Here is a 25,460-nt window from a genome sequence, read left to right on the forward strand (position 1 = left end):
TGAACACTCACAAGATCACAGACCCCAGAAACTTTCATTCTCAGAGTGAAAAGTGTTTGCAGTGCCAGTCTCCTGTTCTTCCCCAAAAAAACTACCACCACTGGGACACTTTTCACCAAGATGGAGACCTGACTGAGAAGCTTCATGGAGGGATTCATTCCCTTCTGGAACACCCCATAGATGCCTATGAGGCCTTTGAAAATGGAGGAATTCGCTCCATTTTCAAAGGCCTCATAGGTGCCTATGGAATATTTCAAATTGGAGGTATTTGCTTCATTTTGAAACGATCCATAGGTACCTATGAGGCAGGGGTGAAATGATCCCGGTTCGGACTGGCTCGGGCAAGTAGGTAGCAATGGCGGTGGGCAGTTTGGAAAACCATAGTAAAAATCCCTGCCCCCGCCCCCCATGCTCAGCTGAGCTGCGCGATCATCAGAGACTTTTTTTTCTTTTAAATGCCTCTGACGATCCAAGCTGACGATTCCAGCTGAGTTGCCTGATCGGCAGAGGGTTTACCCTCTGACGATCAGGCAACTCAGCTGGGATCATCAGAGCCTTTTGAAAGCATTTTTTACATGGCTTTACATGGCTTTACATGTAAAAAATGGTTTTAAAAGTAAAGAAAAACTGGCCACGCCCACCCAGTCACATTACCCCCACCACCAAGCCATGCCCACAGAACTGGTAGTAACAAATTTTAGATTTCACCACTGCTATGAGGCCTTTGAAAACAGAGGGATTCACTCCCTTTTGAAGAACCCCATAGATGCCTATGGGGTCTTTGAAAATGGTTTCGAAACGCTCCGTAGACACCTATGAGACCTTTGAAAGTGGAGGGATTAACTCCCTATTGAAATACCCCATAGATGCATATGAGGCCTTTGAAAATGGAGGGACTTGCTCCCTTTTGAAAGGCCTCATAGCCATCAATGGGATGTTTCAAAATGAAGTAAATCCCTCCCTTTTCAAAGGCCTCATATGCGTATATGAGGTATTTCAATAGGGAGTGAATCCCTCCATTTTCAAAGGCCTTATAGGTACCTATGGAGCATTTCAAAACGGAGGGATTTGCTCCGTTTTCAAAGGCCTCATAGGTGTCTATGGGGTTTTTCAATAGGGAGTGAATCCCTCTGTTTTCAAAGGCCTCATAGGTGTCTGTGAGGTGTTTCAATAGGGAGTGAATCCCTTCATTTTCAAGGGCCCCATTTGCATGCAGATGAAGCATCCAGTCTCTGTCTGGGTGAAAAGTGTCCCGGTTGTGTGGAAAAGGGTTGGGGGGTGGGTGGGAGAGGAGTAGGAGAGAGGTGCAGCAAACACTTTTCTGCCCAGGAGCTTCCATTGACTCTTCTCTCCCTCAAAGCGAAAGAAACTGTGGCAGAGAAGAGACAGATCTTTGCAAGGTAAGTGAGTCCAGCGTGGCAGAAAGTGGGAAGCATGAGGTATCTTAGTGAGTTGGGGAGGCCTTGGGGGCCTGTTCCATCACTAGCCCCCCCCAGCCTTCCCCACACTGAGATACCTCATGTGCACTTAATTAAAATTAGCAAATGCATGGCCGAAAGCAGGGAGTTATCTTATTCAAGGTACAAGATTCATTCTCACAAATCCTCGAGGTACGAATGGAATGGGCATGCTCCACTATATTTGTAACTCGAGGACTAGCTGTAATCCACTTTCATTCTTTCTGCCTTCTTCCAGGAATTCACAGGATGCAGCAAGAGCCCTTCCACATTAGATTTATTTAGTTAGTTATTTAACCTATAAAAAATCAGAAGGAAAAATGGAAATTTAAGTAAAAAGAAAAGTAAATTCCTTTTACTTAAAGCTTGGACCTTACAGACAAATGGTAGTGCTGAAATTCAATGATAAAGTTTAAATTTCTGGTAACACTAGGAACCACACATTTTTGGGGATGAGGCATGTGGGCTTCCCACCTATTGTGTATATGCTCTGAAAGTTTTTCTTAAAATGCCAGGAATGCAAACAAATGAAGGCATCTATACCAAATTTCATAAGAATGTTTCAAATATCACAGCTCCATTGCCTGTTTTTAATCAATACAAGTTTAAAGAATGCCAAACTCGGTTTTTTACCCAGGTTCTTCCCCTCAGCGAAGTTTTTATTTTCCTTTTACTAAAATTTATCCCTCAAAAGAAAAGCTGCTAAGTATGCAATTTACTGTGTGGTAATATGAGCCTGAAAACAACACAAATCCCAGCAACAGTGTTTGGTTGAAAGTGATTTGAGTGGCTGTTGATCAGGGCTGTGAGTGTGAGTGAGTGACCATAAGTGTTACTGATCAACAGCCACTCAAATCACTTTTATCCAAACACTGACATTCATTCACTCCTAAAGAATACACAAGAGGCCCAGTGAATCTAAAGTTACAGCAAGTTTACTGATAACAATGTAAATTTGTTCTTCCCCTCCCACCTTCTCTCTCTCTCTCTCTCTCTCTCACACACACACACACACACACACACACACCTGGATCCACACCTACCCACATCCTGCTCAACTAAGCTGCCATCCTCAACCTGCCAGAGGGATGGAAGCTGCCAAATCTGAATCCAAAGACAATGCAAAGAGCATGCAGGCTTCCGAACTCTTTATCCCCCAGAGCAGTGGTAGGATTCAAGTACTTTAACAACCGGTTCTCTGCCCTAGTGATTTCTTCCAACAACCAGTTTGCTCAGAAAGTTAACAACCGGTTCTCTCGAAGTGGTGCGAACTGTCTGAACCCCACCACTGCCCCAGAGTGCTTGCTTTACAGTAATGGAAGCTACTCTTGCCTTCTTCGTTTAAAAATCTGGTAGCTGTTGATTTTGCAGTTTTTCAAGTGTTCAGGAACTTCATGTCCAACTTCTTTTCTCTGGTTCAGGTGACATTTTTCCTTAACAATTTGGTTCCTTCTTATCTATTTCCCTCTAAGGAAATGGGGGAATTCTGGGAGTTGAAAGTCCATATATCTTCAAGCCTCCAAGGCTGAGAAACACTGTTTTAGACAATTCCTGGCTTTTTTATCCACTCTTCTTATATACCTGTTTATCTTTAGTATGGCAGCTTTAGCCCAGTCTCACAAATGTCTTTATGCATACTGCCTGGTTCACATCTATTAAAAGCACGTCGTTTGCACAAGAATTGTTTTCAGAACAGTATCTTCCGTAAAACTAGGGAACATACTAACAGCACTTGAAACATCTCCCCATTTCCTGAAATGTGCAATATTATTGCAACAATTATTGTAGGCTTCAAAGTTGTGACTTCATTGTACAGAACTCCAAATGATGAAAGATATGGATGCAAGCAATGGCAATGCTCCTAAAAATTATGAATTTCTGTATCTCTCTATAGTCAATCAATGATCTCACATCTGAACAAAAAAAAGAATATTGAATTTTACTCAAAGTTGACTAAGTAGAGAAAACTGACCCTAAACATTCCTGGCATGTTAAACTGTACTTTTTAGCAACTATGATCCAATACAATGAGTGTTATATAGGGAAAGATTCCCAAGGACTGTCTGTGTCTATTTCTGGATTATATTAAGTTGTACATTTTTTAATTTTAAATTTTTCATTTCACAAATTTGTAATTGAACAAGTAAACATAATAAAACAGAAATACATGAAACAGCATTTCTAGGAAACACTATGAAACTAATAAAAGATAAGGAAGTTATGAGAAATGTATTTGTATTACAATATATACCAAAAAATGTATTCTACGCTTTTTTCAATTCTTCAATTTTATGAAAACAGTTTTAAAAAATTAGAGGGGAATTATATTTTAGTGAAATGTGCATACATGAGTTACAAAGACATTGTGTTTATTTTACATAAGGGGGTGGAGGAGGCAAGATATATATGACTTTTGAGAGCAATCAGCACTAATATGGCTTTCTGACCTTCAATTAAATCCTACGGATTATTAGAAAGGAACACTTCCACAGAGCCTTTTTCGTACATTCAACCATTTTCTTTTTCACATACAACAAATTAATCTGATATAATAATTTGGTGTATAAAAAACAAAACTTCCTCATCTTAATTTTACAGGATTTGAAAAAGACAAGGCAAAGATGTTCTGAAGTATATAACAAAAATTCTACATCACCAATTGTTTTTAAAATTAATCTCAAATTTTAAAGGAAACAGGTATTGCCATATTACATGTTATATTATATGCTGTTCCAAATTATGGATATTTTATCAATACTTTAGAAATTGCTATATATTCATCTTTCCAATTTATTGACAAATAAAATAGAGTATTTATTAAAAGTTCAAGGTGGTTCCTGGATTTAACTTGATTGGGTTAAGGATATGCAAGTACGGTATATGGTAGTAATTACAAAATCAAGTGTAATCAGATGCAACAAAGAAAGGATGCTAGCTAATTAAAGAAAAAACTGATTATATTTGTCATTATATTGGGAACAATTCAAATATGTATATCCATTAATCAGCAAACATATTGATATCTGTACTTGATTGGAAAGTTAATGAAGCAACTTACAACTAAGCACAATAATAAAATCTTCCTCTTTCTTGAGAATAAGAACAAGCGGAGGGAGCAGTGAATTATCACCTGCAGTAGGCATGATTCAACCATTTGAAAAGATATGGTACAATTTTTTTTCTAATGTTAGTAAGGCAACTGAAATAACTACAAATTATAAAACCAGCATTTAGTTTTAAATTTTAAAGTTTCTGCATTATTTAAAACATTTACATGAATATTTTGGAAAGAAGTATCTATATTTTATCTATAAAATCCTACTTCTGTTAAGAAGGGTAGTATTTTAACTGAGACTGAGCAATAATGTTAATGTTATTTTTATAACAGGAGGAATTGCATTGTTTATATTTATTTTTCTAGAAGTATGTCTACCTAAGACTACATTTCTATATAAAATTCATCTAAGGTAAAACAGATCAGCACTGATCTGCTTTTAGAAATATTGCTCCCTTGAAAATATTGTTTCTTTGAAAAAGTACATTTCTCAGAGAAATAAATAAGAATTAAATAAGAACATGTCAACTATTTTAAAGATAATTATGGATGCTATTATAAGTCAAATTATACACAGTTGTGTAATTATAAACTATAGTTGTGTTGCATTTCTCTAGTAAAAAAAGCAATATACATTAAAGTATCCGTTCTATTGATACTGTGAGGAATGCTACAGAATGAATTCAGTGGGAATCTGCCATAGCTGCAGAGCAGAGCTGGACATTTTCTTAACTGAAACTACTAAATTTTCTAACTTAACTACTGTAGTCACTGCCAGAAAGAACTGATAACTGAAAATTACCTGGACCAACTGGTCAGACTCTTATTGAAAGTTGACTTTGCTTACCTCTGCTCTTGGGGATCTTCCTCCACATCCTCCTCTGATTCAGCCTAGTAAACAAAGAAAACACCAGAAAGCTTTTCAGCAACAAACATACATTTCCTGCATATACTTTATTTTGGCAACGCCAGTATTGTAACTGCTCAGTGATGTTTCATGTTAATTAGGCTATCATACTACAATATGTTTTAACATTTGCATGCCAATTTTTGAAAAATGCTACTAGCAAAATTTAAACCTTTTGAAGTAAATGCCTAAATCTTAAGACATGTAACATAAGACCAATGTAACAAAATAAATAACAATAACAAAATATAGAGCAACAGCAGAATAGAAGATATTCTAGAACAGTGATGGTTAACCTTTTAGGTCACCACGTGCTGGCCTGCGTGCCGGAAATGGCACGCGAAACCATCTCGCCTGGACCATATGCGCGCGGGAGCACCAATGCCCGGAAGAGCGGTGTTCCGTCACACATGCGCGAGCAGGCACCTGATATTTTGATTTCTGGCATGGACACGCGCCTGATGAACAGCTGGCCATCACGCATGTGTGCGATGAAACCCAGAAGTTCGGGTGCCAGCTTGCGCATGTGTGACGGTACGCCACTCTTCTGGGTTTCGTTGCTCCCGTGCGCATGATGGCCAGCTGACTGGTGCACGTGTGTGCACAGGAACGCAGATGAGGAGCCAGCAAGGCCATGCATTCCTCGCGGGATGTTTCTGCGTGCCACTTCCAGCACCTGTTCCATAGGTTCGCCAACACGGTTCTAGAAGATTGGAGAAGATAACAAAATAGAAAGACCTGCAAACAAAAATAGAATGACTGTGACCAAAGCAAGTACAGGTAGTACTAATGGTAGTGACAATATCTGTAACACCATCAGATATCCACATCTGCCTATCCCAGGTCCTTGAAAAAGACTTGATAGGTAGACAAAAATGCCAATTCCAGTCTCAACATCTGGTGACTGTGTGATGAGCCATAAAATAGAGAAAGTCATAGAAAAGAAGCTAAATTTCTCTGGGACTTTAAAATTCAAACAGACAAGCACCTGCCACATAAGACCCGAGATTTAACAACTGTTGATATAAAAGATAACAATGTCTGGATAGTGGACAAGGCAATACCAGGAGACAGCAGAAGAGAAGAGAAAGAACTGGAGAAGATAGCAAAATACAAAGACCTGCAAAGAGAAATAGAATGACTGTGGCAAAAGCAAGCAAAGATAGTACCAGTAGTAATAGGCATTTTGGGTGCAATCCCAAAACAACTAAAGCATCATTTGAACATTGCTGGCTATGACAAATTCACCATCAGTCAATTGCAAAAGGCAGATTTACTCAGAACAGCTTACATGCTGCAACAATACATCTAACACCATCAAACATCCACATCTGCCTATCCCAGGTCCTTTGAAAGGACTTGATAGGTAGACAAAAATACCAAATCCAGTGTGAACATCTGGCTGATTGTGTGATGAACCATAATAAGCACTAGACAAAGAGATGGACAACAGCCGGACTATCAGCAACATTTAATAGCTGCATTAAGACTCATGGGAAAGTCCAGGAAATCTATAATACATAACAAATGGCATTTGTTTTCCATAAATTAGGCCCTGGGAAAGCAGTATCTCAAAATCCTATAGCAAGCAGCCCTGTTGCTCGTGGCATATTATCCTTGTGTATTCCACTGAGTAACACTCAAATAAACTTAAACATGTCATTTCCCTTCTGAGAAGTATCAATAGATAGACTTTGCTTAATACACACACTTCTAAAGGTTTTCCCATTTGAGATTATTTTTTTTCTATCATCCTTGACAAGGAAATAACAAGACTGTAAAAGTCCTGTATTTCTGACTACAAAATGTAGCTTCCTCTTCTTCCCACATTCGCATATGCCACATCCTTAATACAGACAATGAAAATTCCAATTTTTTCCTAATTGCAAAATGCATCCAGCTCTTATGATATCATAGCACACACTTAAGTACATGGGAAACACGTAAGCATACAAGTGTCTTTTCTTTTTATAGCCTACAGCCTTGTCCACAGATCTGGGGAGTAATATCCTAAAACTGTGATGATGAACCTATGGCATGAGTGCCAGAGGTGGCACGTAGCACCCTCTCTATGGGCACGCAAGCCGTTGCCCCAGTTCAGCTCCATCGTGCACGCGGATGCACCTCCTGCCGGCCATCTGGTCTTTGCCGTGCATGAGTGGGGGGCAGGGCATGGGCGGGGAGCCCATGCGCATGTGCGGGGGCAGAGTGCATGCAGGGGGTGCACGCACATGCGCAGAGGTAAAGTGCATGCGCAAGGCTGCGCACGCATTGCATTTGGGAGGTTCTGGCACTTAACTGTGCAAGAAAGATTATAAAATGGGGCAAAATTCACTTAACTTTCTCACTTAGCAACAGAAATTTTGGGCTCCAATTGTGGTCGTAAGTCAAGGACTACTTACAAATACTTTAAACATATAAACATATACTGTATTTTTCCGAGTATAAGACACACTCCCCCCCCTAAAAGAGGCTGAAAATTTGTGTGCGTCTTATACTCCAAATGTGGCTTTTTCGAAGCTGTGCTTTAGAAGCTTTTTTTCAGCCCTAACGAGGCACTAGTAAGCAAGTGAAGCGATCTCCATACTTTGCTTGCTCCCTCCAACTCTCAGCTGTGCTTTAGAAGCTTTTTTTCAGCCCTAACGAAGTGATCTTCCCTCGCCTGCATATTCTTATTCTCAAGATCAGCTGTGCTTTAAAAGCTGTTTTCTATCTCCAAGCAGGGCATAAAAAGTGCACATGCTCAAAACCAGCAAACTAATGTGTTGAAGCTGACCAGACTAAGGACACTAGCCAGATGAATACCTGGTAGGCAGATTATTTTTTTCCTATTTTTCTCCCCAAAAACTAAGCTGTGTCTTATACTCCGGTGCATCTTATACTCCGAAAAATACTGTAGTTTAGTTAAGACACCTATGAGAATGTACACAAATGGGACAGGATTTCTTTTTTAGAATACTTTTACACTCTGTTTTATTTAATCTATGTACATGTGTCCCACAAAATTAAGAAAATACTACTCTCTTCAAGATGGAGTAAAAAATGCACCCACAAAAGACTTTAAAATATTCACTGGAGAATCAGTCTTATTTTAGTTGTGTTCCTACATAGGAATTAAGACAGCCATGGACAAATAGGAGATTAGGCATCTGGTATCTTTACCAGTTCATAATAGACATGTTATTTATAAACCATAATGGACACAAAATATGGTAACTTGTACCATATACCATAACTTGTATCAATTGCCCTTGGCAACTGATTATCTAGAAGTCATTAGTTGAACAAGCGTTAATGCAGTTGATTCCCAGAAATCGATATCCTGTAGCAAGAAATGGCATTAGTATAATACGGGAAAATGCAATTAAGAATTTATAAACAAAGCAGTGTTTGAATTGCAGCACTTCATCACTTTTGCTTTATGGTTTCTATCTATTCCTGAAGAATATTAGAAAAAGCCTATTGAAAAATATTGGGGAAAAACTATTCTTTTCATGAGCATTTCAAAGTTACTCAAGATTTAAATTGAGATTTCACCAGTTTCTAAAATAAGAACGTCAGTCTCATTACTTCATAACCGAGAATTTAAAATGAAACTCTTAATTCACTTTCTACTTAATATTGGCATCGGATTTACATAGAGGCTAAACAAAATACTACAGGCCTGACAGAAAAACTGAACAATATGAACCTAAAATTGAATTTTCTCTTAAAAAGGCATTTAGGAAGTACCTAAAACACTCCAGCTTTTCTACAATCTACTTCAAACTATCTCACGGTAGACAAAGGAAGAAATTATTAGTCTTTATTCTAAAGTCACTTCTGCTTTTTAAAATTGGCTGTGGGTATACTGAAACCAATCTATTTTCATACTAGTGTCTGCAAAATTTCTATATGAATAGGAAGTCATGTTAGTAAAACGTTTTTCACTAAGAAAAAATCTGAAGCATACTTTTACAGAAAAAAATATTTCTGTTAAAGTAACATAAAAAGAAAGAAATGTTTCTATTATCTTTCTACTCAAAGCTTACAGTCAACTTTTTCATTTCGATATCTTTCAGAGCTGTTAGACAATCATTCCTATTACTGGCCAAAACCATTGTTTTAATGCCTAGGAATTATGACAGTAGCAAACCAACATACTATAAATGTAGTTAGGAGAAATAGGGAGATGCTCACAGAACGTTTCCAATTGCACAAAACTGAGATTCAGCTTTTTTTCAAAACTCATTTGCTTCATCAAGATAATCATTGCTGCTTGTTAAACTAATGCACCAATGAGGGCTGCTTCACCTTGCTACGCATGGCTGAAACAAAGGTCAACTTTGCATGCAACATGCACTGTTGTTCATAAAGGAAGGCAGAAAAGCATTGTGAAACAAAAGACCATTTGGTTTAGTCATACATAATTAACTGATGGCGTAATATAATAATCTGGAATAATATTTACTTATATGCTTCATGAAAATATAATATACAACTGATTTAGATGATGTAAACTATGCTAAACATATTATAGTAATAAGCTTTCAGCTACTGTGCTGTCCTTGTCTGCACAGTGCACACTGATGTTGGACAAACAATAATTTGGCGTAATACACAATATTAAACTTATTTTAGCCAGCTTTCTGACAATCCAGAAAAAACAATAACTTTAATTTTACTTAAAGTTAACACCTTCCTTTGCTTTTCTAAACAGAACTCAGTAACTAATAATGTCATAAATTAAAACACTAGTATAAATAAAATGTAGCAACACTCTGAAGTTAATAAAAATGGGCTATTACAACTAACTAAACATAAAAGCATGCAATTTTTTAACATACCACCTTCAGTTTAGATAAAACAAATGAATATACACTTCATCAATTAAAAAATAAACCAGAAAATAAACATACTAAGTTTTAAAGTACCTGGAACTTGCAGTCAAGATCATTGCAGGAGTTACCCCTTTCATAAGACTAAATGACATAAGCACACAGACACCAATTCACATAAATCTACTTTTAAAAAAAAGTCACTCCTGCATAGTAAGAAATGGTCTCAGTAATAATGCTCACACATACTTTATTTCTACCATAGTTATTTAAGTCCAAAGAGGATTTATTTTATCTAGGGAGTTGATGGAACTATTATGCTCTACAAATGATCACTGTGGGATTAAGCAGCTGAAGTAAGTTCCCCAAATACATTCCTTCCATGCCAGACCCTCTTCTGCTGGTAGTTATTCTGGTAGCCATGGAAGGTTTCATATGGAGAAGTTCTTCCAATCCTGAGGCCTTGACCTATATTGCCATATGAGGCCTCCATCTAACCATATGAACTCCTGCAGCAGCTGGGGATAAGAAAAGTTATACCTTTCACATCTGGGCAGCACCAGGAAAGCTCTTGTAGTACTTAGAAATAAACTGTTTTCAGCTCATTTGAGATTATACCTAAATTAAAAGACATGATTACAGAAAACCATAATCATGAATATTGCATTGTTTATGAATGTGTGGAACTATAGACAGAAAATGGGGAAAAAAATGCAAACCTAGATAGCTGCTAAAGAAAATATATTGGCAACTATTAAAAACTATTAAATGAAAACCACCCACCTTCTATTTAAGAATTTTCCTAAAAGTTTGAATTTTAAAATAATTAAAATTAATAAATTGAGTATCTTCACAATTTAAGTGGCCATATTCCCTCACTTTAACAGGGGTGGGAGGGCAAGAGAAATCAGCATTACATTGTAACAAGAAAAAAATATCTTTATAAACATATCCTGATACAATGTTCCTCCTAAAGAAGTGGGCTTTAAACACATGTTAAAAGTTCATGAGATCTGCTGACAGCAACCTTCCCTTATAGAAGCAGTACTGCCATCATATGTCAATGGATTTGTCCTACAAAATTATCAGGTGCAATAGATTTTGAAATCTTGCAGAAGCTCACAGTACCTTTTTGGTGTATAGCCTTTTATTTATTTTACTCTGAAATTACAGCAAAATAGAGCCTGCAGTGCTGCTGATATCCGGTTAAGAGGAACATGGGTGAATTGCTTTTCAGCCACAGCCACCACCATCTCTAAATCTTAGGCCATCATGACTTGCAGAACAATGTAGAGAAAAACACTGGCAATGTACGGAAATTTTTTGTTTTTCCAGAGACACCTTATCTCCCTCTAAGGCAGTGGTTCTCAACCTGTGGGTCGCCTAAGACCATAGGAAAACACATATTTTCAATGGTTTTAGGAATAATTTTATGGTTGGGGGTCACCACAACATGAGGAACTGTATTAAAGGGTCGCGGCATTAGGAAGGTTGAGAACCACTGCTCTAAGGGGAAGAATGATCTTATTCTATAGGTGCTAAAAAAAACCTCCATATCCCTTCTGCTATTTATCTCTTCCCAGATGTTCCCCTTACCTTAGCAGGCATCAGGAGTTCCCCTTCTTCTGCTTGCCACAACTCCACCACATTGGGAATAGGATCAATTGCTAGATTGGGGGGGGGGGAGAGAGAAAGAGGTAGAAACCTCAATCAGTGCCAAATCACTTCTAACCAGGTCAAGGGAGAATCGTGGAGACCTGGATCTTAATATAGTTAAGAGAAAGAAGGCGAGTTCTTATGTTCTAGGACCCGGGCGTTTCAGAGCGGCCCAAACATGCGGTCAGGCTTTGTTTTGTTCAGGCTCGAGGCTAAGAGGCGCTTCCATATTGAACGCTGCTGCAGACACCACGCGCGAAGAAAAAGGGGAGTGTGGAAGAGGCCGAGTCCGACTTGGCAAAGGCGCGCGTTTGGCCTTTTCTTCTTTGAAACAAGCAGGTCGCGGGGACGGTGGGGGGGGTGGTGCGAAAAAAAGATATCTCAGCAGCCCCAAGTCCGAACAACCCACCCCCCCTCCTTCTATTAGGCAGGCTGGGAAAGGCAGAAGGGAGAGCCTGGCCGAGGGGTGGCGGCGGCGTTTTCTCAGCCACGCGAACCCCACCACCAGCAGCAGCAGCAACAGCAGCGTGTTGCCCGAGCAGGGCGGGAAGAGAGAGGGGGCGGCGGTGGCAAGTCATGAAAGCAGCGTCCACAGGGTGCGAACGCGCCTTCGGCAGGTTTGGCTCCCCCACCCCTTTATTTACAGATCTGCCACAACGCTCGTGCAAAAGGAGCTCCGAACGAGCAGTCGTGATTCCCCCCCCCTCTTTTTTTTTTTAGCTTTAAGCAACGAGGCAGGAAGGGGAACTGGCTCGCGGCTCTTTTTTTCCCCTTTCTGGGCGCCCGGGAAGGCAGCAGCCAGAGTCGTTGCTGCACAAAGGGAGGCGCAGAGAGAGAGGGGGGGAGGGAGAGGGGCGAGGGTGGAAAACCTCAGTCCACTTTCGCCCTTGTCAGAGCCGGACCTCTTCTGGTCGACCACCCCACCACCCACACACCAGCTCCCCCGCCTTCACCCCCCGCTGCAGACCCTACTCGAGGGGCGGCAGCCCCCCGAGTATTTCGCCAGGCTCTTTACCTTGGCCCTGCGCTCCTCCCAGACGGAAGCCAGGCAAAAGGACCTGAAAGACGCCGAGCAGGAGATTCATGGCCGTGGCGACGCGGCAGTAGCTGCTCTGCGACGGGTAGCGCAGCCCCGCCATGCTTGCTGAGGCGGCTGCTTTCCTGTCTGCCCGAGCTGGCTGGCGGAGCTACAGCTGTGGCAGCGGCGGCAGCATTGGCCGCCTCCTCCTCCTCCTCCTCCCCCTTCCCCCGCTCCAGGCGCGTGTGCGGCAGAGATAGAGGAGGCTGCGCGGCACAGGGCGGTGGAGTAGAAGAATCAGCTTTCCCCTCCTCGCTGGGGCTCCGCCCGGAGGCGGTGGCTCGGCTGCTGTTACCGCCGCCCAAAGCACATGGAAGGCAGGCCGAGCAGACAGAAGGGAGAGGACGGGGTTCCCCAGTGGGCAAGGCCCCGACTCTGGGTTTGGGCTCCTTTATTCAGGCCGTCAGCGCTGTTTGCTCAAAGGTGGGGCTGATCCGCCAGTCGTTCTAAAGCTGCAGAATAAACCGTTGGTCCTCAGTTCTGCATTAGGCCCTTTATTTTCCTCCTCCTTGTTCCCCACACCTGTTCAAGCTCTTTGGCAGAAGCTTTCACTGCTAAAGTGGTGGGTGGCTTGCCTTGAGCGGAAACTCGCACTAGATAATCTCCAAGGACGTTTCTAACCCCCCCCCTTTTTTAAATGGTTTCCTTCGTTCATTTTATCTATGAAGTAGGGTGGACAAAAATCTTGAGTTTTGGGAGGGAGTGGGGGAGGCCACTCACACAATGGAGACCCCCTAAAAACATGCTTTGTTGTTAGAATAATTGTTAAGAGTATAGTTATACCTGTCTTTCAAGGCAGTAAAACCATCTGATGATAAATGACCCAAAGGCTGATATCACTATTTTGAGGTTTTCTCTGCACTCGCCACTTGAAAGGAAACAAAAAATAACTAAATGCAGGATACAGTGGAAAGTAATGTGGGAAGTTCAAATGAACATTTTTTAATCTTCTGGCGTCTCAGTCTTAAGTCACCATAGGACTGGTGGCACATTTAACTATATGAAATGTAGGGCTAAATTAGATTTGAACCTGCATCAATCAAATTCAAAGCTAGCATTCTGATCAGTATGGTTCCTTCCTGGCTTTCTGGTGACTTGCTCAGGCTGGAAGATGTAACATGCAGAATTTTAGAAAAGATCAGCTTAGGTTGGTGCAACATTTAACTCACAACCCCTGGTTTACTACATTATTATTATTTTTTAAAAAACGATCTACCAATAGTGTATCCAATATACTTCCTTTCATATACGGTACAATAACATACATGTATGTAAGAAGCCACTGCACATCAAAAGCTTGTATTTTAAAGGGCTATATAACTCTTTTTAATCGGTATGTTAGCAAAAAATAACTATTTATACCAGATGATAACCAGCTCCAAATAATATATTAGTTCTCTTTACTCTGCAAGTGCATAATCGAGTTGTTTGGAATCTGTGCTCTATATAAATACATTTTCCATAATTTATAATCTACTGGTAATTTTGTGCCAGTATTGGTTATAATTTTTTTGTATGAATAGGTTTCCCTGAGTTCAAAGACATAATGTAGCATTTTACTTGTAGAGTAATGCCCAGAATTAGAAAACTAGGAAATAAGGGCTTGTAGCCTAAACTTCAGTTGCTTAAGTATTATTCTTAAAAGACTAACCAATCTGGCTATAAAAATATTTACAGCCATTAAGTGGGAACATTTGCAAACACACATGTATACAAATATAAGAGTACAGTACAAGTAATAGGTCCCCATTGGCTCAATGAGATTTGCCAGTTAGTATTCCAGTAAAGGCATGATTTAGGGGCAACAGTCTGGTAGCAAGAGTTTGACAGCTGGTACATGAATGCCAGTTTCATGTGGGATCAGTAAGGATAATTTAGCTATGGTATGATGGAGATGTCAAAGAATATAAATTATAAATATAAACTATGCAGACTGTGACCCATTTTTCAAGAGTAGTTAGAAATAATTATTGTGTTGTCTCTTGATGATACTATTACTATTATTAGATTTAATCTCTCTTCGTTAAAGTAATGTTAGAAAGTATTATTTCAAATAAATAATAGTAGAAGCTTAGAACCAACTTCCAATGGAAGTAATGGGTCAGACATCAGTAACTGAGCTTGGGATAAACATAACAAAAAGTTTAAAAAAAAGTAATAAAATAGTAATTCAAAAAACTCCAAAGGACAGATTCGATTGACCAATTGGTCTTTTTTTGCTGTCAGTTTTCTATGTTTCTATGTTTCTTTCCACCAATCTGAACATAGCTTACATGTTTATATTGACAACGGAGGCATATTGCACTGGCCAATGTTAGCTAGAAAGCTTCCATAACTGAAGGTGGACTTGAACCAGACTGTCCACACTTCTAACCTATGCTGTCATGTATTATTACTACAGGTAGTCCTCAATTTACAACCAATCACTTAGTGACCAATCAAAGTTACAAAAAAAGGCATTTATGGCCCAGATTTGAAGTTCCAACTATCGGGCCGCCTCTGCAACCACAAAACCAAACTTCAGTCATTTGGCAACACGGTTGCATTTACAGCTGTTTTTAGCATCCCACAGTTACATGACCACATTTTATTATGGCTTTGCCAAATACCAGAATTTCCAGTTTTTGGCAAACCACATCCACGGTAAATCATTGGTTTGTTTAACAAATATGATGTTTGCTTAACAATTGCTGCAAAATATCATAAAATCAGTCACATGACTGACTCATTTTATGATCATAAAACAATTCATTTTATGGCAGGCTCCTTTACTGTCATATACCAAAGCCCACCTGTTCTTCATAGCTTTGGATTTTTGCATGACATACAATACATGGTCTCTCGTGTTTGCTCCAATAATAAGCATGTTTATAAAAATGATTGTTCTTCCCATTCTATATTTTCATTAACATCTATAATACCTTATATCATTAAAAATATTTCCATTAAAAAAACAAAAGATACCAATCCCAAACAGAAAAGCAGCACCACCACTGCATGGGAGAAATATTTTAATAATTCCAATTTACTAGGTAAGCATGACTCTACTTTTTCTAGAATATAATACATATTGATGGTATTGTAAAGTACCAAGTAAAATACTCTTAAAATCCCATATTCTGTATGAACGAAAATAATCAAAACTGAAACAGTACTATCCAGAATATGTTAAATCAAGGGTGTCAAACTCGATTTCATTGAGGGCCGCATTAGGGTTGTTTTTGACCTTGGGGGGGTGGGTGTGAGTGTGGCCAGCTCAATGTCACTCGTGTCTGGAGTGCCTGTGGTGGACTAAGCGCTCTGCCAGTGAAAACGGGCTCCCGACCTCCATTTTCAGCTGTGACAGCCTCCTACAACCCTCTGCCAGCAAAAACGGAGTTCTGTTTTCACTGGCAGAGGCACCACGGGCCAGTCCTTCACTGTTTCCAGGGTCCGTGGCCCTGTGGGCCAGATCTAAGCACCCTGTGGACTAGATCCAACCCCCAGGCCTTGGGTTTGACACCCCTATGTTAAATCGTAATTCTCCTCTATGTATTTGATTCTCACTAACCTGAAACAGCATGAAATCACAATAGTACTTTATTAGGGGTGTGCATACTTCGAAAAATGTCCAGAGAAGTATTTCAGGCTTCATGCAAGCTCATCCCCTATTGTCTACTCATCACAATATATGCATCATTTATTTGAAAGGCCAACAGAAACACCACTGTTTTAATGATTCCCGTTATTACAGCAGCATATTTTCAATGTGATATTTAAAAATAGTGGCCTTTTTTTGGTCAGGCTTTCATAGCTGTTTTAATTAATAGCGGGAAGTGCTCTGCTCACACTTGTACTTCTGATTCACTTTTAAAGTATGCATTGCTCTGTAAATTACTTTCATTAAATTAAAAAAAAAATCTCGCCAAAAACTATGTTCCATCAGGTCTTTCAATTTCATATCACAGAATACAGCATGTCTAGTAATACAGTAAGCAAAAAGATAATAGCCAATCTCTCTATTTTTGCAATAGCAAGTCATCTATTAGAATTCACATTTTTTATTATGCTGGGTACATTTAAGAGACAATCCAAAAGTGTTTTTTTTAAAGGCAACTGGACTTTGTTTTTTCCTTGGAGACATTTTGCTTCTCATCCAAGAAGCTTCTCCCTGAACAAGAGGCATGAGTTTTCAAACTGGTACTATGACATATTGTCCAAATTTGGACTTCCTTCCTCTTGAAAAAAAGCATTTTTGTTTTAAAAAGCATAGGCATTTTCAGCTTCCAAGAATGTGGGTTTCTATCCAGTTGTGTGGGAGATTAGGTTGAAACCCAGGCAGGATTATTAGAAGATAAAGAGATGAATACTGTGGGATATAAAGTCCTATGAGATCAGCATAGAACAGAACCCGTTCTGAACAGAAGAATATTTTACAGTGGCTGCTGGAAATGGGAAATTGGAATAAAAACTTAATTCATGATGACATTAATAGGAATTCTTTAATTTTGTCCTTCTACTTCTTGAAAATATGTATGCATACAAGTATGCATACATTTGGTGGGGGAGCTTCATAGAGCTATTCTAGAGATATTGGAGCCCTTTTCTAATCTAGTCTTCTGGGAGAACACATTGCTCACAGGCTACTAAGTTGGGGCATCAGATTTTTGCAGTGTTACCTCTCTGTACAAGGAAAGTTCAAAAACAGCTCCATGCCTAAAACTGCTTTCTAATTAATCATCTCCAATACAACATATATTTGGAATCATTCATGGTTCACTAGAGACCAACTCTTCTAGAGGTAGATGAAAACCAGAATGGTACAACTTGCTGCGGCCAATTTGCCTCGGACAGCAAATTCGCCCAGCCAATTCACGTGGCCAACTTGCCCCAGACAACTCACCAAGGGACAACTCATCATGCTCAACTCACTACAGGACAATTCAACAATTCAATTGTCATTCACATTTCATTTTCTCTCCTTTTGCATCCTTTAATGATTCTGTTCCAGCATTTCTTGTCCCGTGGAGAGTGGTCCTGCAATAAGTTGGCCATGGCAAGTTGGCCACAGTGAGTTGTTGTAGACCCAATGAAAACAGTACAATGGCTAGAGATAGTCAGCAACAAAAGTTGAAATATGGGTGGCCAGAAGTTGATGAAGAAGACAGGATTCACTAACAAATATGTCCCCGACTCCCAACAACACTAGGTGATTTACAACTGTATTTATTTCTATTTTAAAATGTTTTTAACAATTCTAACTACAACTGGCACCTGCTTACTGAGCAGGAACAGCTTCCAGAGGGCTTCCAATTGTACACTATATTTGAATGTGGAAGTGCAATCCCAGATAAGGATGGGAATTTGGAATATCCCCAGATCTGGTGGTGCCAACCACCCCTACCACTGTGACTATGTATTCAGGATTTCCGTCAGAACCAATGTGAACCTTTATAGTGTGGTTTGAAATATGCTGCTTTTTAAGGTGGATCACTGCATAGCAGATTTGTTTATCACTTGTTTAACTTATCGGTTACTTTAGGTAAGGAATATGAATACAAATAACTTCATAATGGAAAGCACATGAAGTGTGCCAGGACCCTATATCATATATCAATAGTGCTAAAAATGGAAAGACTTCTGAACATTTCAGAAAAAAACAGTGCCTGATTTATTTTTCTTCTGAAATTTCTTGTTGGATGAGCAAGCATACACACACACACAATACACAACACACAAACAGAAACAAACACAGTTGATCTTGAAAATGAGGTACCCTTAATGGGTACCTGTTTCCAAAATCTTTGCCATTTTTAAACCTATCATTAAAATGGCTTTTAAATTTTCACAACTTTTGGCAGCTACTGATTCAAAACATGCTGAAAGATGGCTGGTAGCCACACTGTACTGAAACATACTGTATATGAAACAGACATCCGAGTCTTAATTACTCTTGGTAAAAGGAGATTATTAGCTGATCGTCGATAGATCTATGGATCATTTCACTAATGAAATAGTAAGATAATTTGTAACAAAGCATGAAGTTCTGGACTAGAATACTATTATATACTTAATACTAGTTTAATCTATATATGCATTACATTAATCCATGCTTCCTACTTATGCCTCTAGTGATAACTCAAGCTATAGAAATTACACCATTTATGGGCAAAGTGGTTACCTTGTCTATTTCAAACCCTCAAAATATACATTGGGTGAGTCTGAAAAAGATGTAGGTGTGTCTTTATGTTGAATGAACCTTCCACACTTTATTTAATCCTTCTGTCAACTAAATACTGATTCATACTTTGTACACAATGGTTGTAATGAAACTGATGATATACATCTTAGCAGCTGAGTAGTCCAAACTCATGCTTTAAAAGAAGTCTGTTGCTTATCCTTGAAATGAGTAATTAAAGCTTGTTCTTTAACTCTCTCGAACAAACTTCTGCTTGAAGTTTTTCCAGTAAGTGCACAATGGGTTCAGTATAAGGGAGAAAAAAAAGAGGATCTTGCTAGCAGAAAATAAAAATGAAGTGGCATCATTGATGGCATCACATAAGCCCATTCTTACAGCCAAGAAAAGGTTACTGTTTATTGTGGAGATACCCTTATACTTACCTGTGCCAACATTTATAGGTAACTGGCTGACTACAGGCTAACACTTTTCTTAACATTTTGTTTGTGAACAAACCAACACAAGGTTAATGAGAATAAGGCATTCTAAACCACTCGGATTCCTTTTTCTGACAGAATAACCAATTTAGCTCACAATGGGAGTGCACTGAACAGTGTATCTTTACTTGAACAAATCTGAACATTTGAAAAAGTCACCAGTGAGACTCTACTATGGAAGATAACAAATGTGAGTGAGAATAAGTTACCATTAGATGGATATAGAGCAGCGATGAAATGCACTTACCTTCGCTACCGGTTCGGAAATGTGAGCGCGCCTCTTCTGCATATGCGCAGAGGGTCAAAAATGGGACGTAATGATGTCCTGGTGGGTGGGCGGAGCCTCCTGCCGCCGGCCCTACCAGTTCATGCGAGCTGGATAGATCTGGCCAGATTTCACCGCTGATACAGAATTTGTTAAACAATTGTAACCAACAAGTCCGCAGCTCCACAATGACCTAGGAGAAAATGTTGAAGGGCGTACTGCTAGGCTCCAATCTAAACTATGGACTGTTCAGCATGGAGAATTTATAAATGGCACGATAAGAAATTAGAAAATATAATTATTACAGTTTTTATTCATTTATCACATTTCAAAGGCTTCCCAACTCACTGAGTGACTCTGGATAACAGCATAAAACAGCACGACCAAACAGAAAATGAAGATGATAATTCCAGTATATTTGCAGATCAGACAAAGATAGAGTTGACAGAAGAAGTTTGAAGAACATCAATATTTAGCAAGATATGGACAAGTTGTAATATGAACATTAATCAAGATTAATTTAGGGCAGAACAGAACATCATCATATGCATAAAAAATCTGGTATTATTTGAATTTAGTGAACAGTATCATACAGGTACAGAAAACAAATAAAAACAGTCCTAGGCTGTATCAGCAGAAAGACTAACTCTTAATTCTTCTATATACTGTATTAGTCAGATAACACCATCCAGTTCTTACACCATTTTAAGAAAAATATTAATAAACTGAAAATATTCAGTGAAAAAAAGCCAAGATTATAAAGGGAAGAAACCTGACAAGGAATGGTTGGGAGATTGAATATGTTTAGACTATAAAGAGAAGACTACACTGAGACAGAATAGCTGTCATCAGGTATGTAAAGGAGACAAGGAATAATTGTTCAAAGTTTTTACAGAAGGCAGGGCAAGAAATAAGATTGAATTGCGAAGAATAGAGTTTACTTGTACATTTTGAATAGTAATTAATGAGAGAACAGGTGGGAGATTACTGGATTACTTAATTGGAATTATTTAAACAGAAGCTGGAGAACCTGTAATGAGAATTCCTGCACTGAGGAGCAGTTAGATTAAATAACTATAAGCCTTCCATGTCTTACATTCTATGAGTCACAAACTTCACAAAAATTCCTACTTGTTTAGTGGTCAGTTGTCATAGTTTTACTACCCATATTTCCCCCAAAATAAGACCTGATCTTATATTTTTTTGCAGCAAGAAAGATATCAGGTCTTATTTTCCACTGACTCACGTCACGGTGGTGGCATCAACAACCCCATCCATAAGGAGCCCACTGCCAGCCCATTTCTTCTGCAGCTGCTTGCTGCCACTTGTGTATGTCATTCCTGGCCTCTGGCAAGTGGCGCAGCAGTGGACCAGCAAGGCAAGGCAGGTGTCAGGGTGTGCAAGGCCTGGCTGCAATTATCTAAAGGTAAGTACAAGTAGGGCTGCTCCACTCCCCCATCCCTACCCTACCTTGATTTTTACCTGTGTGCTCGTCTCGTGCACCCTGGAGTGGGCGGGGTTCTAACTAGGGCTTATTGGGGGGTAGGGCTTATATTGGGCGCACATGTAAAAATCAAGCTAGGGCTTATTTTTTGATAGGGCATATTTTCAAGGAATCATTGTTATACTTTTTGAACCTTGTTATTTCACTTGTTCACCCACTGAACAAGTAAAACCTAAGGACCAATATATTTCATTCAGATTATGGCCAATCTTCTTTTACTATTTATTTGTGCCAATCTTACCCTTTACTTTATTCTATTTATTTACTTTAAGTCTTAATTTTTTAAAACCTTAAAATGGACATGGCACTTTTTCTTCAATAAGATATTTAATGTATGCTACAGAAGATGTTAGTTGCCTTTGTGTTAAGAATATACCTTGAAAACTCAGGAGATTAAATCCTTTGCAAATATCACATGTTTAATACAAACAAGAGGCCAATATTTGTTAATAATTACCTTTCATAATCCCTTAACTCTTTATATATGCAGTATAACTCATAATACATTTTACCTACACACACACACACACAGATTTGTAGAAATGTTATGACTAGTTTATTGAGGTGACATGATATTGGTAACTTGTTTTGAAAAGGTTAGACAGTCTAATTTTAAGGCTGACACAAATCTAAACACACTATGTCTAGCCATCAAAGGCCAATGTTCCTCATATTAAGTTCATTGTGTTAGATAAATAAATTAAATCTACATCAAGACCAAACTAGATATATAACATGCCTGGACCTGCTGCAAGCTAATCTTGAAGTCTAAGAAAAAAATTATATAGAGAACTGGGCAAAATTAAAAATAGGCAAAAGTCTGCATATAGTGCATGTTTAAGAAAATGATATACAAAGGTACATTATGGTAAGGAAAACTAAAAATTATTTATTTGGAATAGGCACACCAAAGTAAATAAGTTTGGGTAATGTGATCAGAATCCATTCTAATTTATTGTAAATTAATATATTAAAAAGTTTGATTTTAAGATTATTCCCATCCTAAAAGAAAGATTCCAGAAAAATGGTTATAAGTTCATGCAAAAACTTGTGGTGCTGCTCAGCTCTCTTTCCTTGTCAACTATGGTTGTCAAATATTACTGGAACCAATATCAGATATTAGTTGTCCCAACTAATGTCTTCATATGACACAATATGTACCTATAAATACAATATGTACTCTTCTATCCAAGGGCCTCATTCCAAAATCAACAAGGTCATGGAAATAAATATTTAATAAAACATTCCATGTGCAAAATTAATTGGTCTATATCTACATACAAACATTATCTCACGAGTAAACTATTCCCTGTGCATACACAAGGAAAGTGTAGTCAAGACAAACAAGCCGACCAATTGAAAATTTGACCTCACCAAGCACCAAACTGTGCATGCTAACTTTGACATTAATTCTGTTAAATTCATTTACACTTATTCTCTGGCTAAGTACATACAGGCTGCTATGCTCTGGTTAGTTCTATTTACAGAAAGTCCTCCTCTTTTGCAGTTTCAAGTTATGAACTTTCACCGCTATGAACAAAGCTGTCTGCAACTCCAACCTAGAAGATCCTAGAACAGCACACCCCAAATCTTTTGACACCAGGGACTGTTTCCTTGAAGAGAAGATTTTCCGTGGACCGGAGGGGGGGTGTGTGGTTTCACGTGCTACCTGCATCCCGCAGATGGTGCTTCGTTTGTTTGCACGTTCCGGTTGCTGGCATGCCACAGACCACTGCCGGTATACAGAGTGGGAGTTGGGAACCCCAATCCTAGAAGATGGAAAAAAAATAGTTTACGCTGCACTGCATACATACATTGATTGTTTTAAAATTGACTTTATGAACAGCCTGTTGGAATGCAACCTGTTTTTAAGTAGAAAATTGTATTCTATATAATCTGCAATGAAAATTAGTGAAGGGATCCTAAGGCTACTTAATTGTTTTGAACTTTCAATTTAAAACAGAAATGAGTTAACTGGTAAGAGCTAGTGCTAAGTGATAAGCTACAAGAACAAAAAAATGCTTGCATGCTCACCTTCTAAGTTCCAATCAGTTCTGTGGCTCTTACTCCGTGCATAGGTAAGCATGCCTGGCAGGCATAGGTCTTGTAGTTCTATTTTATCAGCACACTATTATCATTCTCATTAAGTACAAAGTGGAGGTTTTCTTCTTCCTCATTTGTGTGGACAGTGGAGGTTCTCCATTACAGACACTCATTTTGTATAAGTGATTGTCAGCAAGAGAAGGATAGGCATGCATGCTGCTTGAAGGAATGGCAGTGAATTTGCCTTTTTCCCCTGCATTTGTTTCAATGATTTGACTTTATCAATTCATCTGTTTATTTACATTTTAGGTTTCTAAGGCTGCCCAACTTTACACCTCCAGGCAGTGCGCAAATTAAATACAAATTTATTAATTCCCCCCAAAGTAACATATTATAATAGGGGAATTAAGAACCACCACCATCAAATACAACATAGTTTAATCCAGGTGGATTTATATCCCAAACAATTCCAGAGTTTGGGGCAAAAAAACCCAAGTCTTCAAGGTCCCATTAAAAGGATCGCAGGGTTGGCCTATTCAAATCTCTATTTGAATGGGATGCTATTCCAGAAGATTAACGCTTATTGTTTTAGAATATGAGGAGAATATATGTCAGGAAATTGTATTTAAATTAAAATCTTAAATACCTGATCTAGCTGTTAGAAAAAGAATAGGGACCATACATTCCCTTTGCCATTACCAGAGGAGGAATGTGGGAACTAAAAGAAGTTCTGAAAGTTATAGTTCTGTAGCCTTAACAATATTAGTCTAACCAGTTAGAGGCATGCTAGATAGTTGGAAGGAATAAAATAAAAGACTCCCTACACTAACGTTAACTACAGCTATCTTCCCCAGTAACAGATTGAAAAATCTACCGAGTAAAGTTTCCACAATTTCTTACAATCAACCTTCAGAAGATAAGTAAATCTTAAAATATGTTTGTGTCCATAGAAAAGACTACAAAATAAAAGAATCATGTTGTCTTAAAAGCTGGCAAGGATGAAATTTGAAGAAATCTTTATGAAGAACGAGCAAACTAAAGCCACTTCACGATTGAATTCACAAAGGGTTGAGTCTTACTAAAAGTGTCATATATAAGGACAAAATACCTGCAAATTGGCCACCTGTATTTCCTAAAGGCCAGACTTCCAACAGTTATTACCAAACTGAAATCTTTAGGAACATATTTCAGGTATAAAGGATTGGGATTATTTCCCATAATTAGAAGTAATGTATGATTCATGTAGGGCTAAATTACAATTATGACACACTATTATACAATTTATAGAACTATCACATGTTTTATTTTGGATTGTCCCAAGGCAGGGGTGTCAAACTGGCGGCCTGTGGGTCAGATGTGTCACGTGCAGGCCACGCCAACCCCAGCTCCACAAATGAGAAAAAATTCGCAAAACTTCACGTGACGGCAGTGTGATGTCACGAGTTTGACACCCGTGTCCTAAGGGATGAGCAGGGCAACAAAATAATGGAATAAATACACCTCACATAGCGATTTCATATGCGAAAACAGATTGGCTAAATCCATAGAGAAATATTCTATGGATATATTATGCTAAGTATGTATTTTGTTCAAAATCTGGAAAGAGAAGTTGGAGAAGCAATACCAATTTTTATCATCAATCATATTTGTATATGGTGGAAAAGCCAGTGCTTCTATGTATTTGTGTCTTTATATTGGTTATTTCTGAAACAAGCATTATGGGAGACACGGAGAAGAAAAATAGTGTGAAAAAAAATTAACTAAAATATTTATATTTTGCCTTTTAACTTCAGCAGGGCTCTAAACTGGCTTACTGAACATGAATTGAAATAATATAAGCTAGAACAAAACAAAGCACAGAATTAATGAAGTTGACAAAGGGACACGGAGTGAAGCTCCTGCAATTGCTGTTGATGAAGAGGCTCATAGAAAAAAAATTAGCTGCCTTACATTTAATCATATATTAACCATTTTCAGTTTTTGAAGCCACATTTTTTCCTTCTTTGCTGTATATTTGTACCCTT

General features: G+C 38.6%; 1 protein-coding gene and 1 long non-coding RNA gene across 16 annotated transcripts in view; one reads left to right on the plus strand and one right to left on the minus strand.

Moving 5' to 3' along the window:
* Positions 1-13,431, minus strand: part of TMEM131L (transmembrane 131 like) — a 69,060-nt gene extending 55,629 nt beyond the window's left edge. For 8 of the 15 annotated variants that reach the window (XM_087874484.1, XM_087874485.1, XM_087874483.1 and 5 more), the window contains exons 1-3: positions 12,908-13,243; positions 11,833-11,903; positions 5,360-5,403 (exon numbers count right to left, since the gene is read on the minus strand). In XM_087874484.1, the coding sequence (XP_087730610.1) occupies positions 5,360-5,403; positions 11,833-11,903; positions 12,908-13,031 (239 nt within the window). In that variant the 5' untranslated portion in view covers positions 13,032-13,243. Of the gene's footprint in view, positions 1-5,359; positions 5,404-11,832; positions 11,904-12,907 lie in introns of all 15 variants that reach the window. The other 7 variants (XM_087874482.1, XM_087874478.1, XM_087874480.1 and 4 more) reach the window with 2 other exon arrangements.
* Positions 13,432-19,587: 6,156 nt separating this feature from the next.
* Positions 19,588-23,236, plus strand: LOC117679966 (uncharacterized). Its single transcript, XR_004595500.3, has 3 exons — positions 19,588-19,814; positions 21,099-21,315; positions 22,901-23,236. It is a non-coding gene; the product is annotated as an uncharacterized LOC117679966 (long non-coding RNA).
* Positions 23,237-25,460: the final 2,224 nt, after the last annotated feature.

The sequence above is a fragment of the Pantherophis guttatus genome, chromosome 8, assembly GCF_059756535.1.
Source record: "Pantherophis guttatus breed Tessera chromosome 8, ASM5975653v1, whole genome shotgun sequence".
NCBI classification, from domain to species: domain Eukaryota; kingdom Metazoa; phylum Chordata; class Lepidosauria; order Squamata; family Colubridae; genus Pantherophis; species Pantherophis guttatus.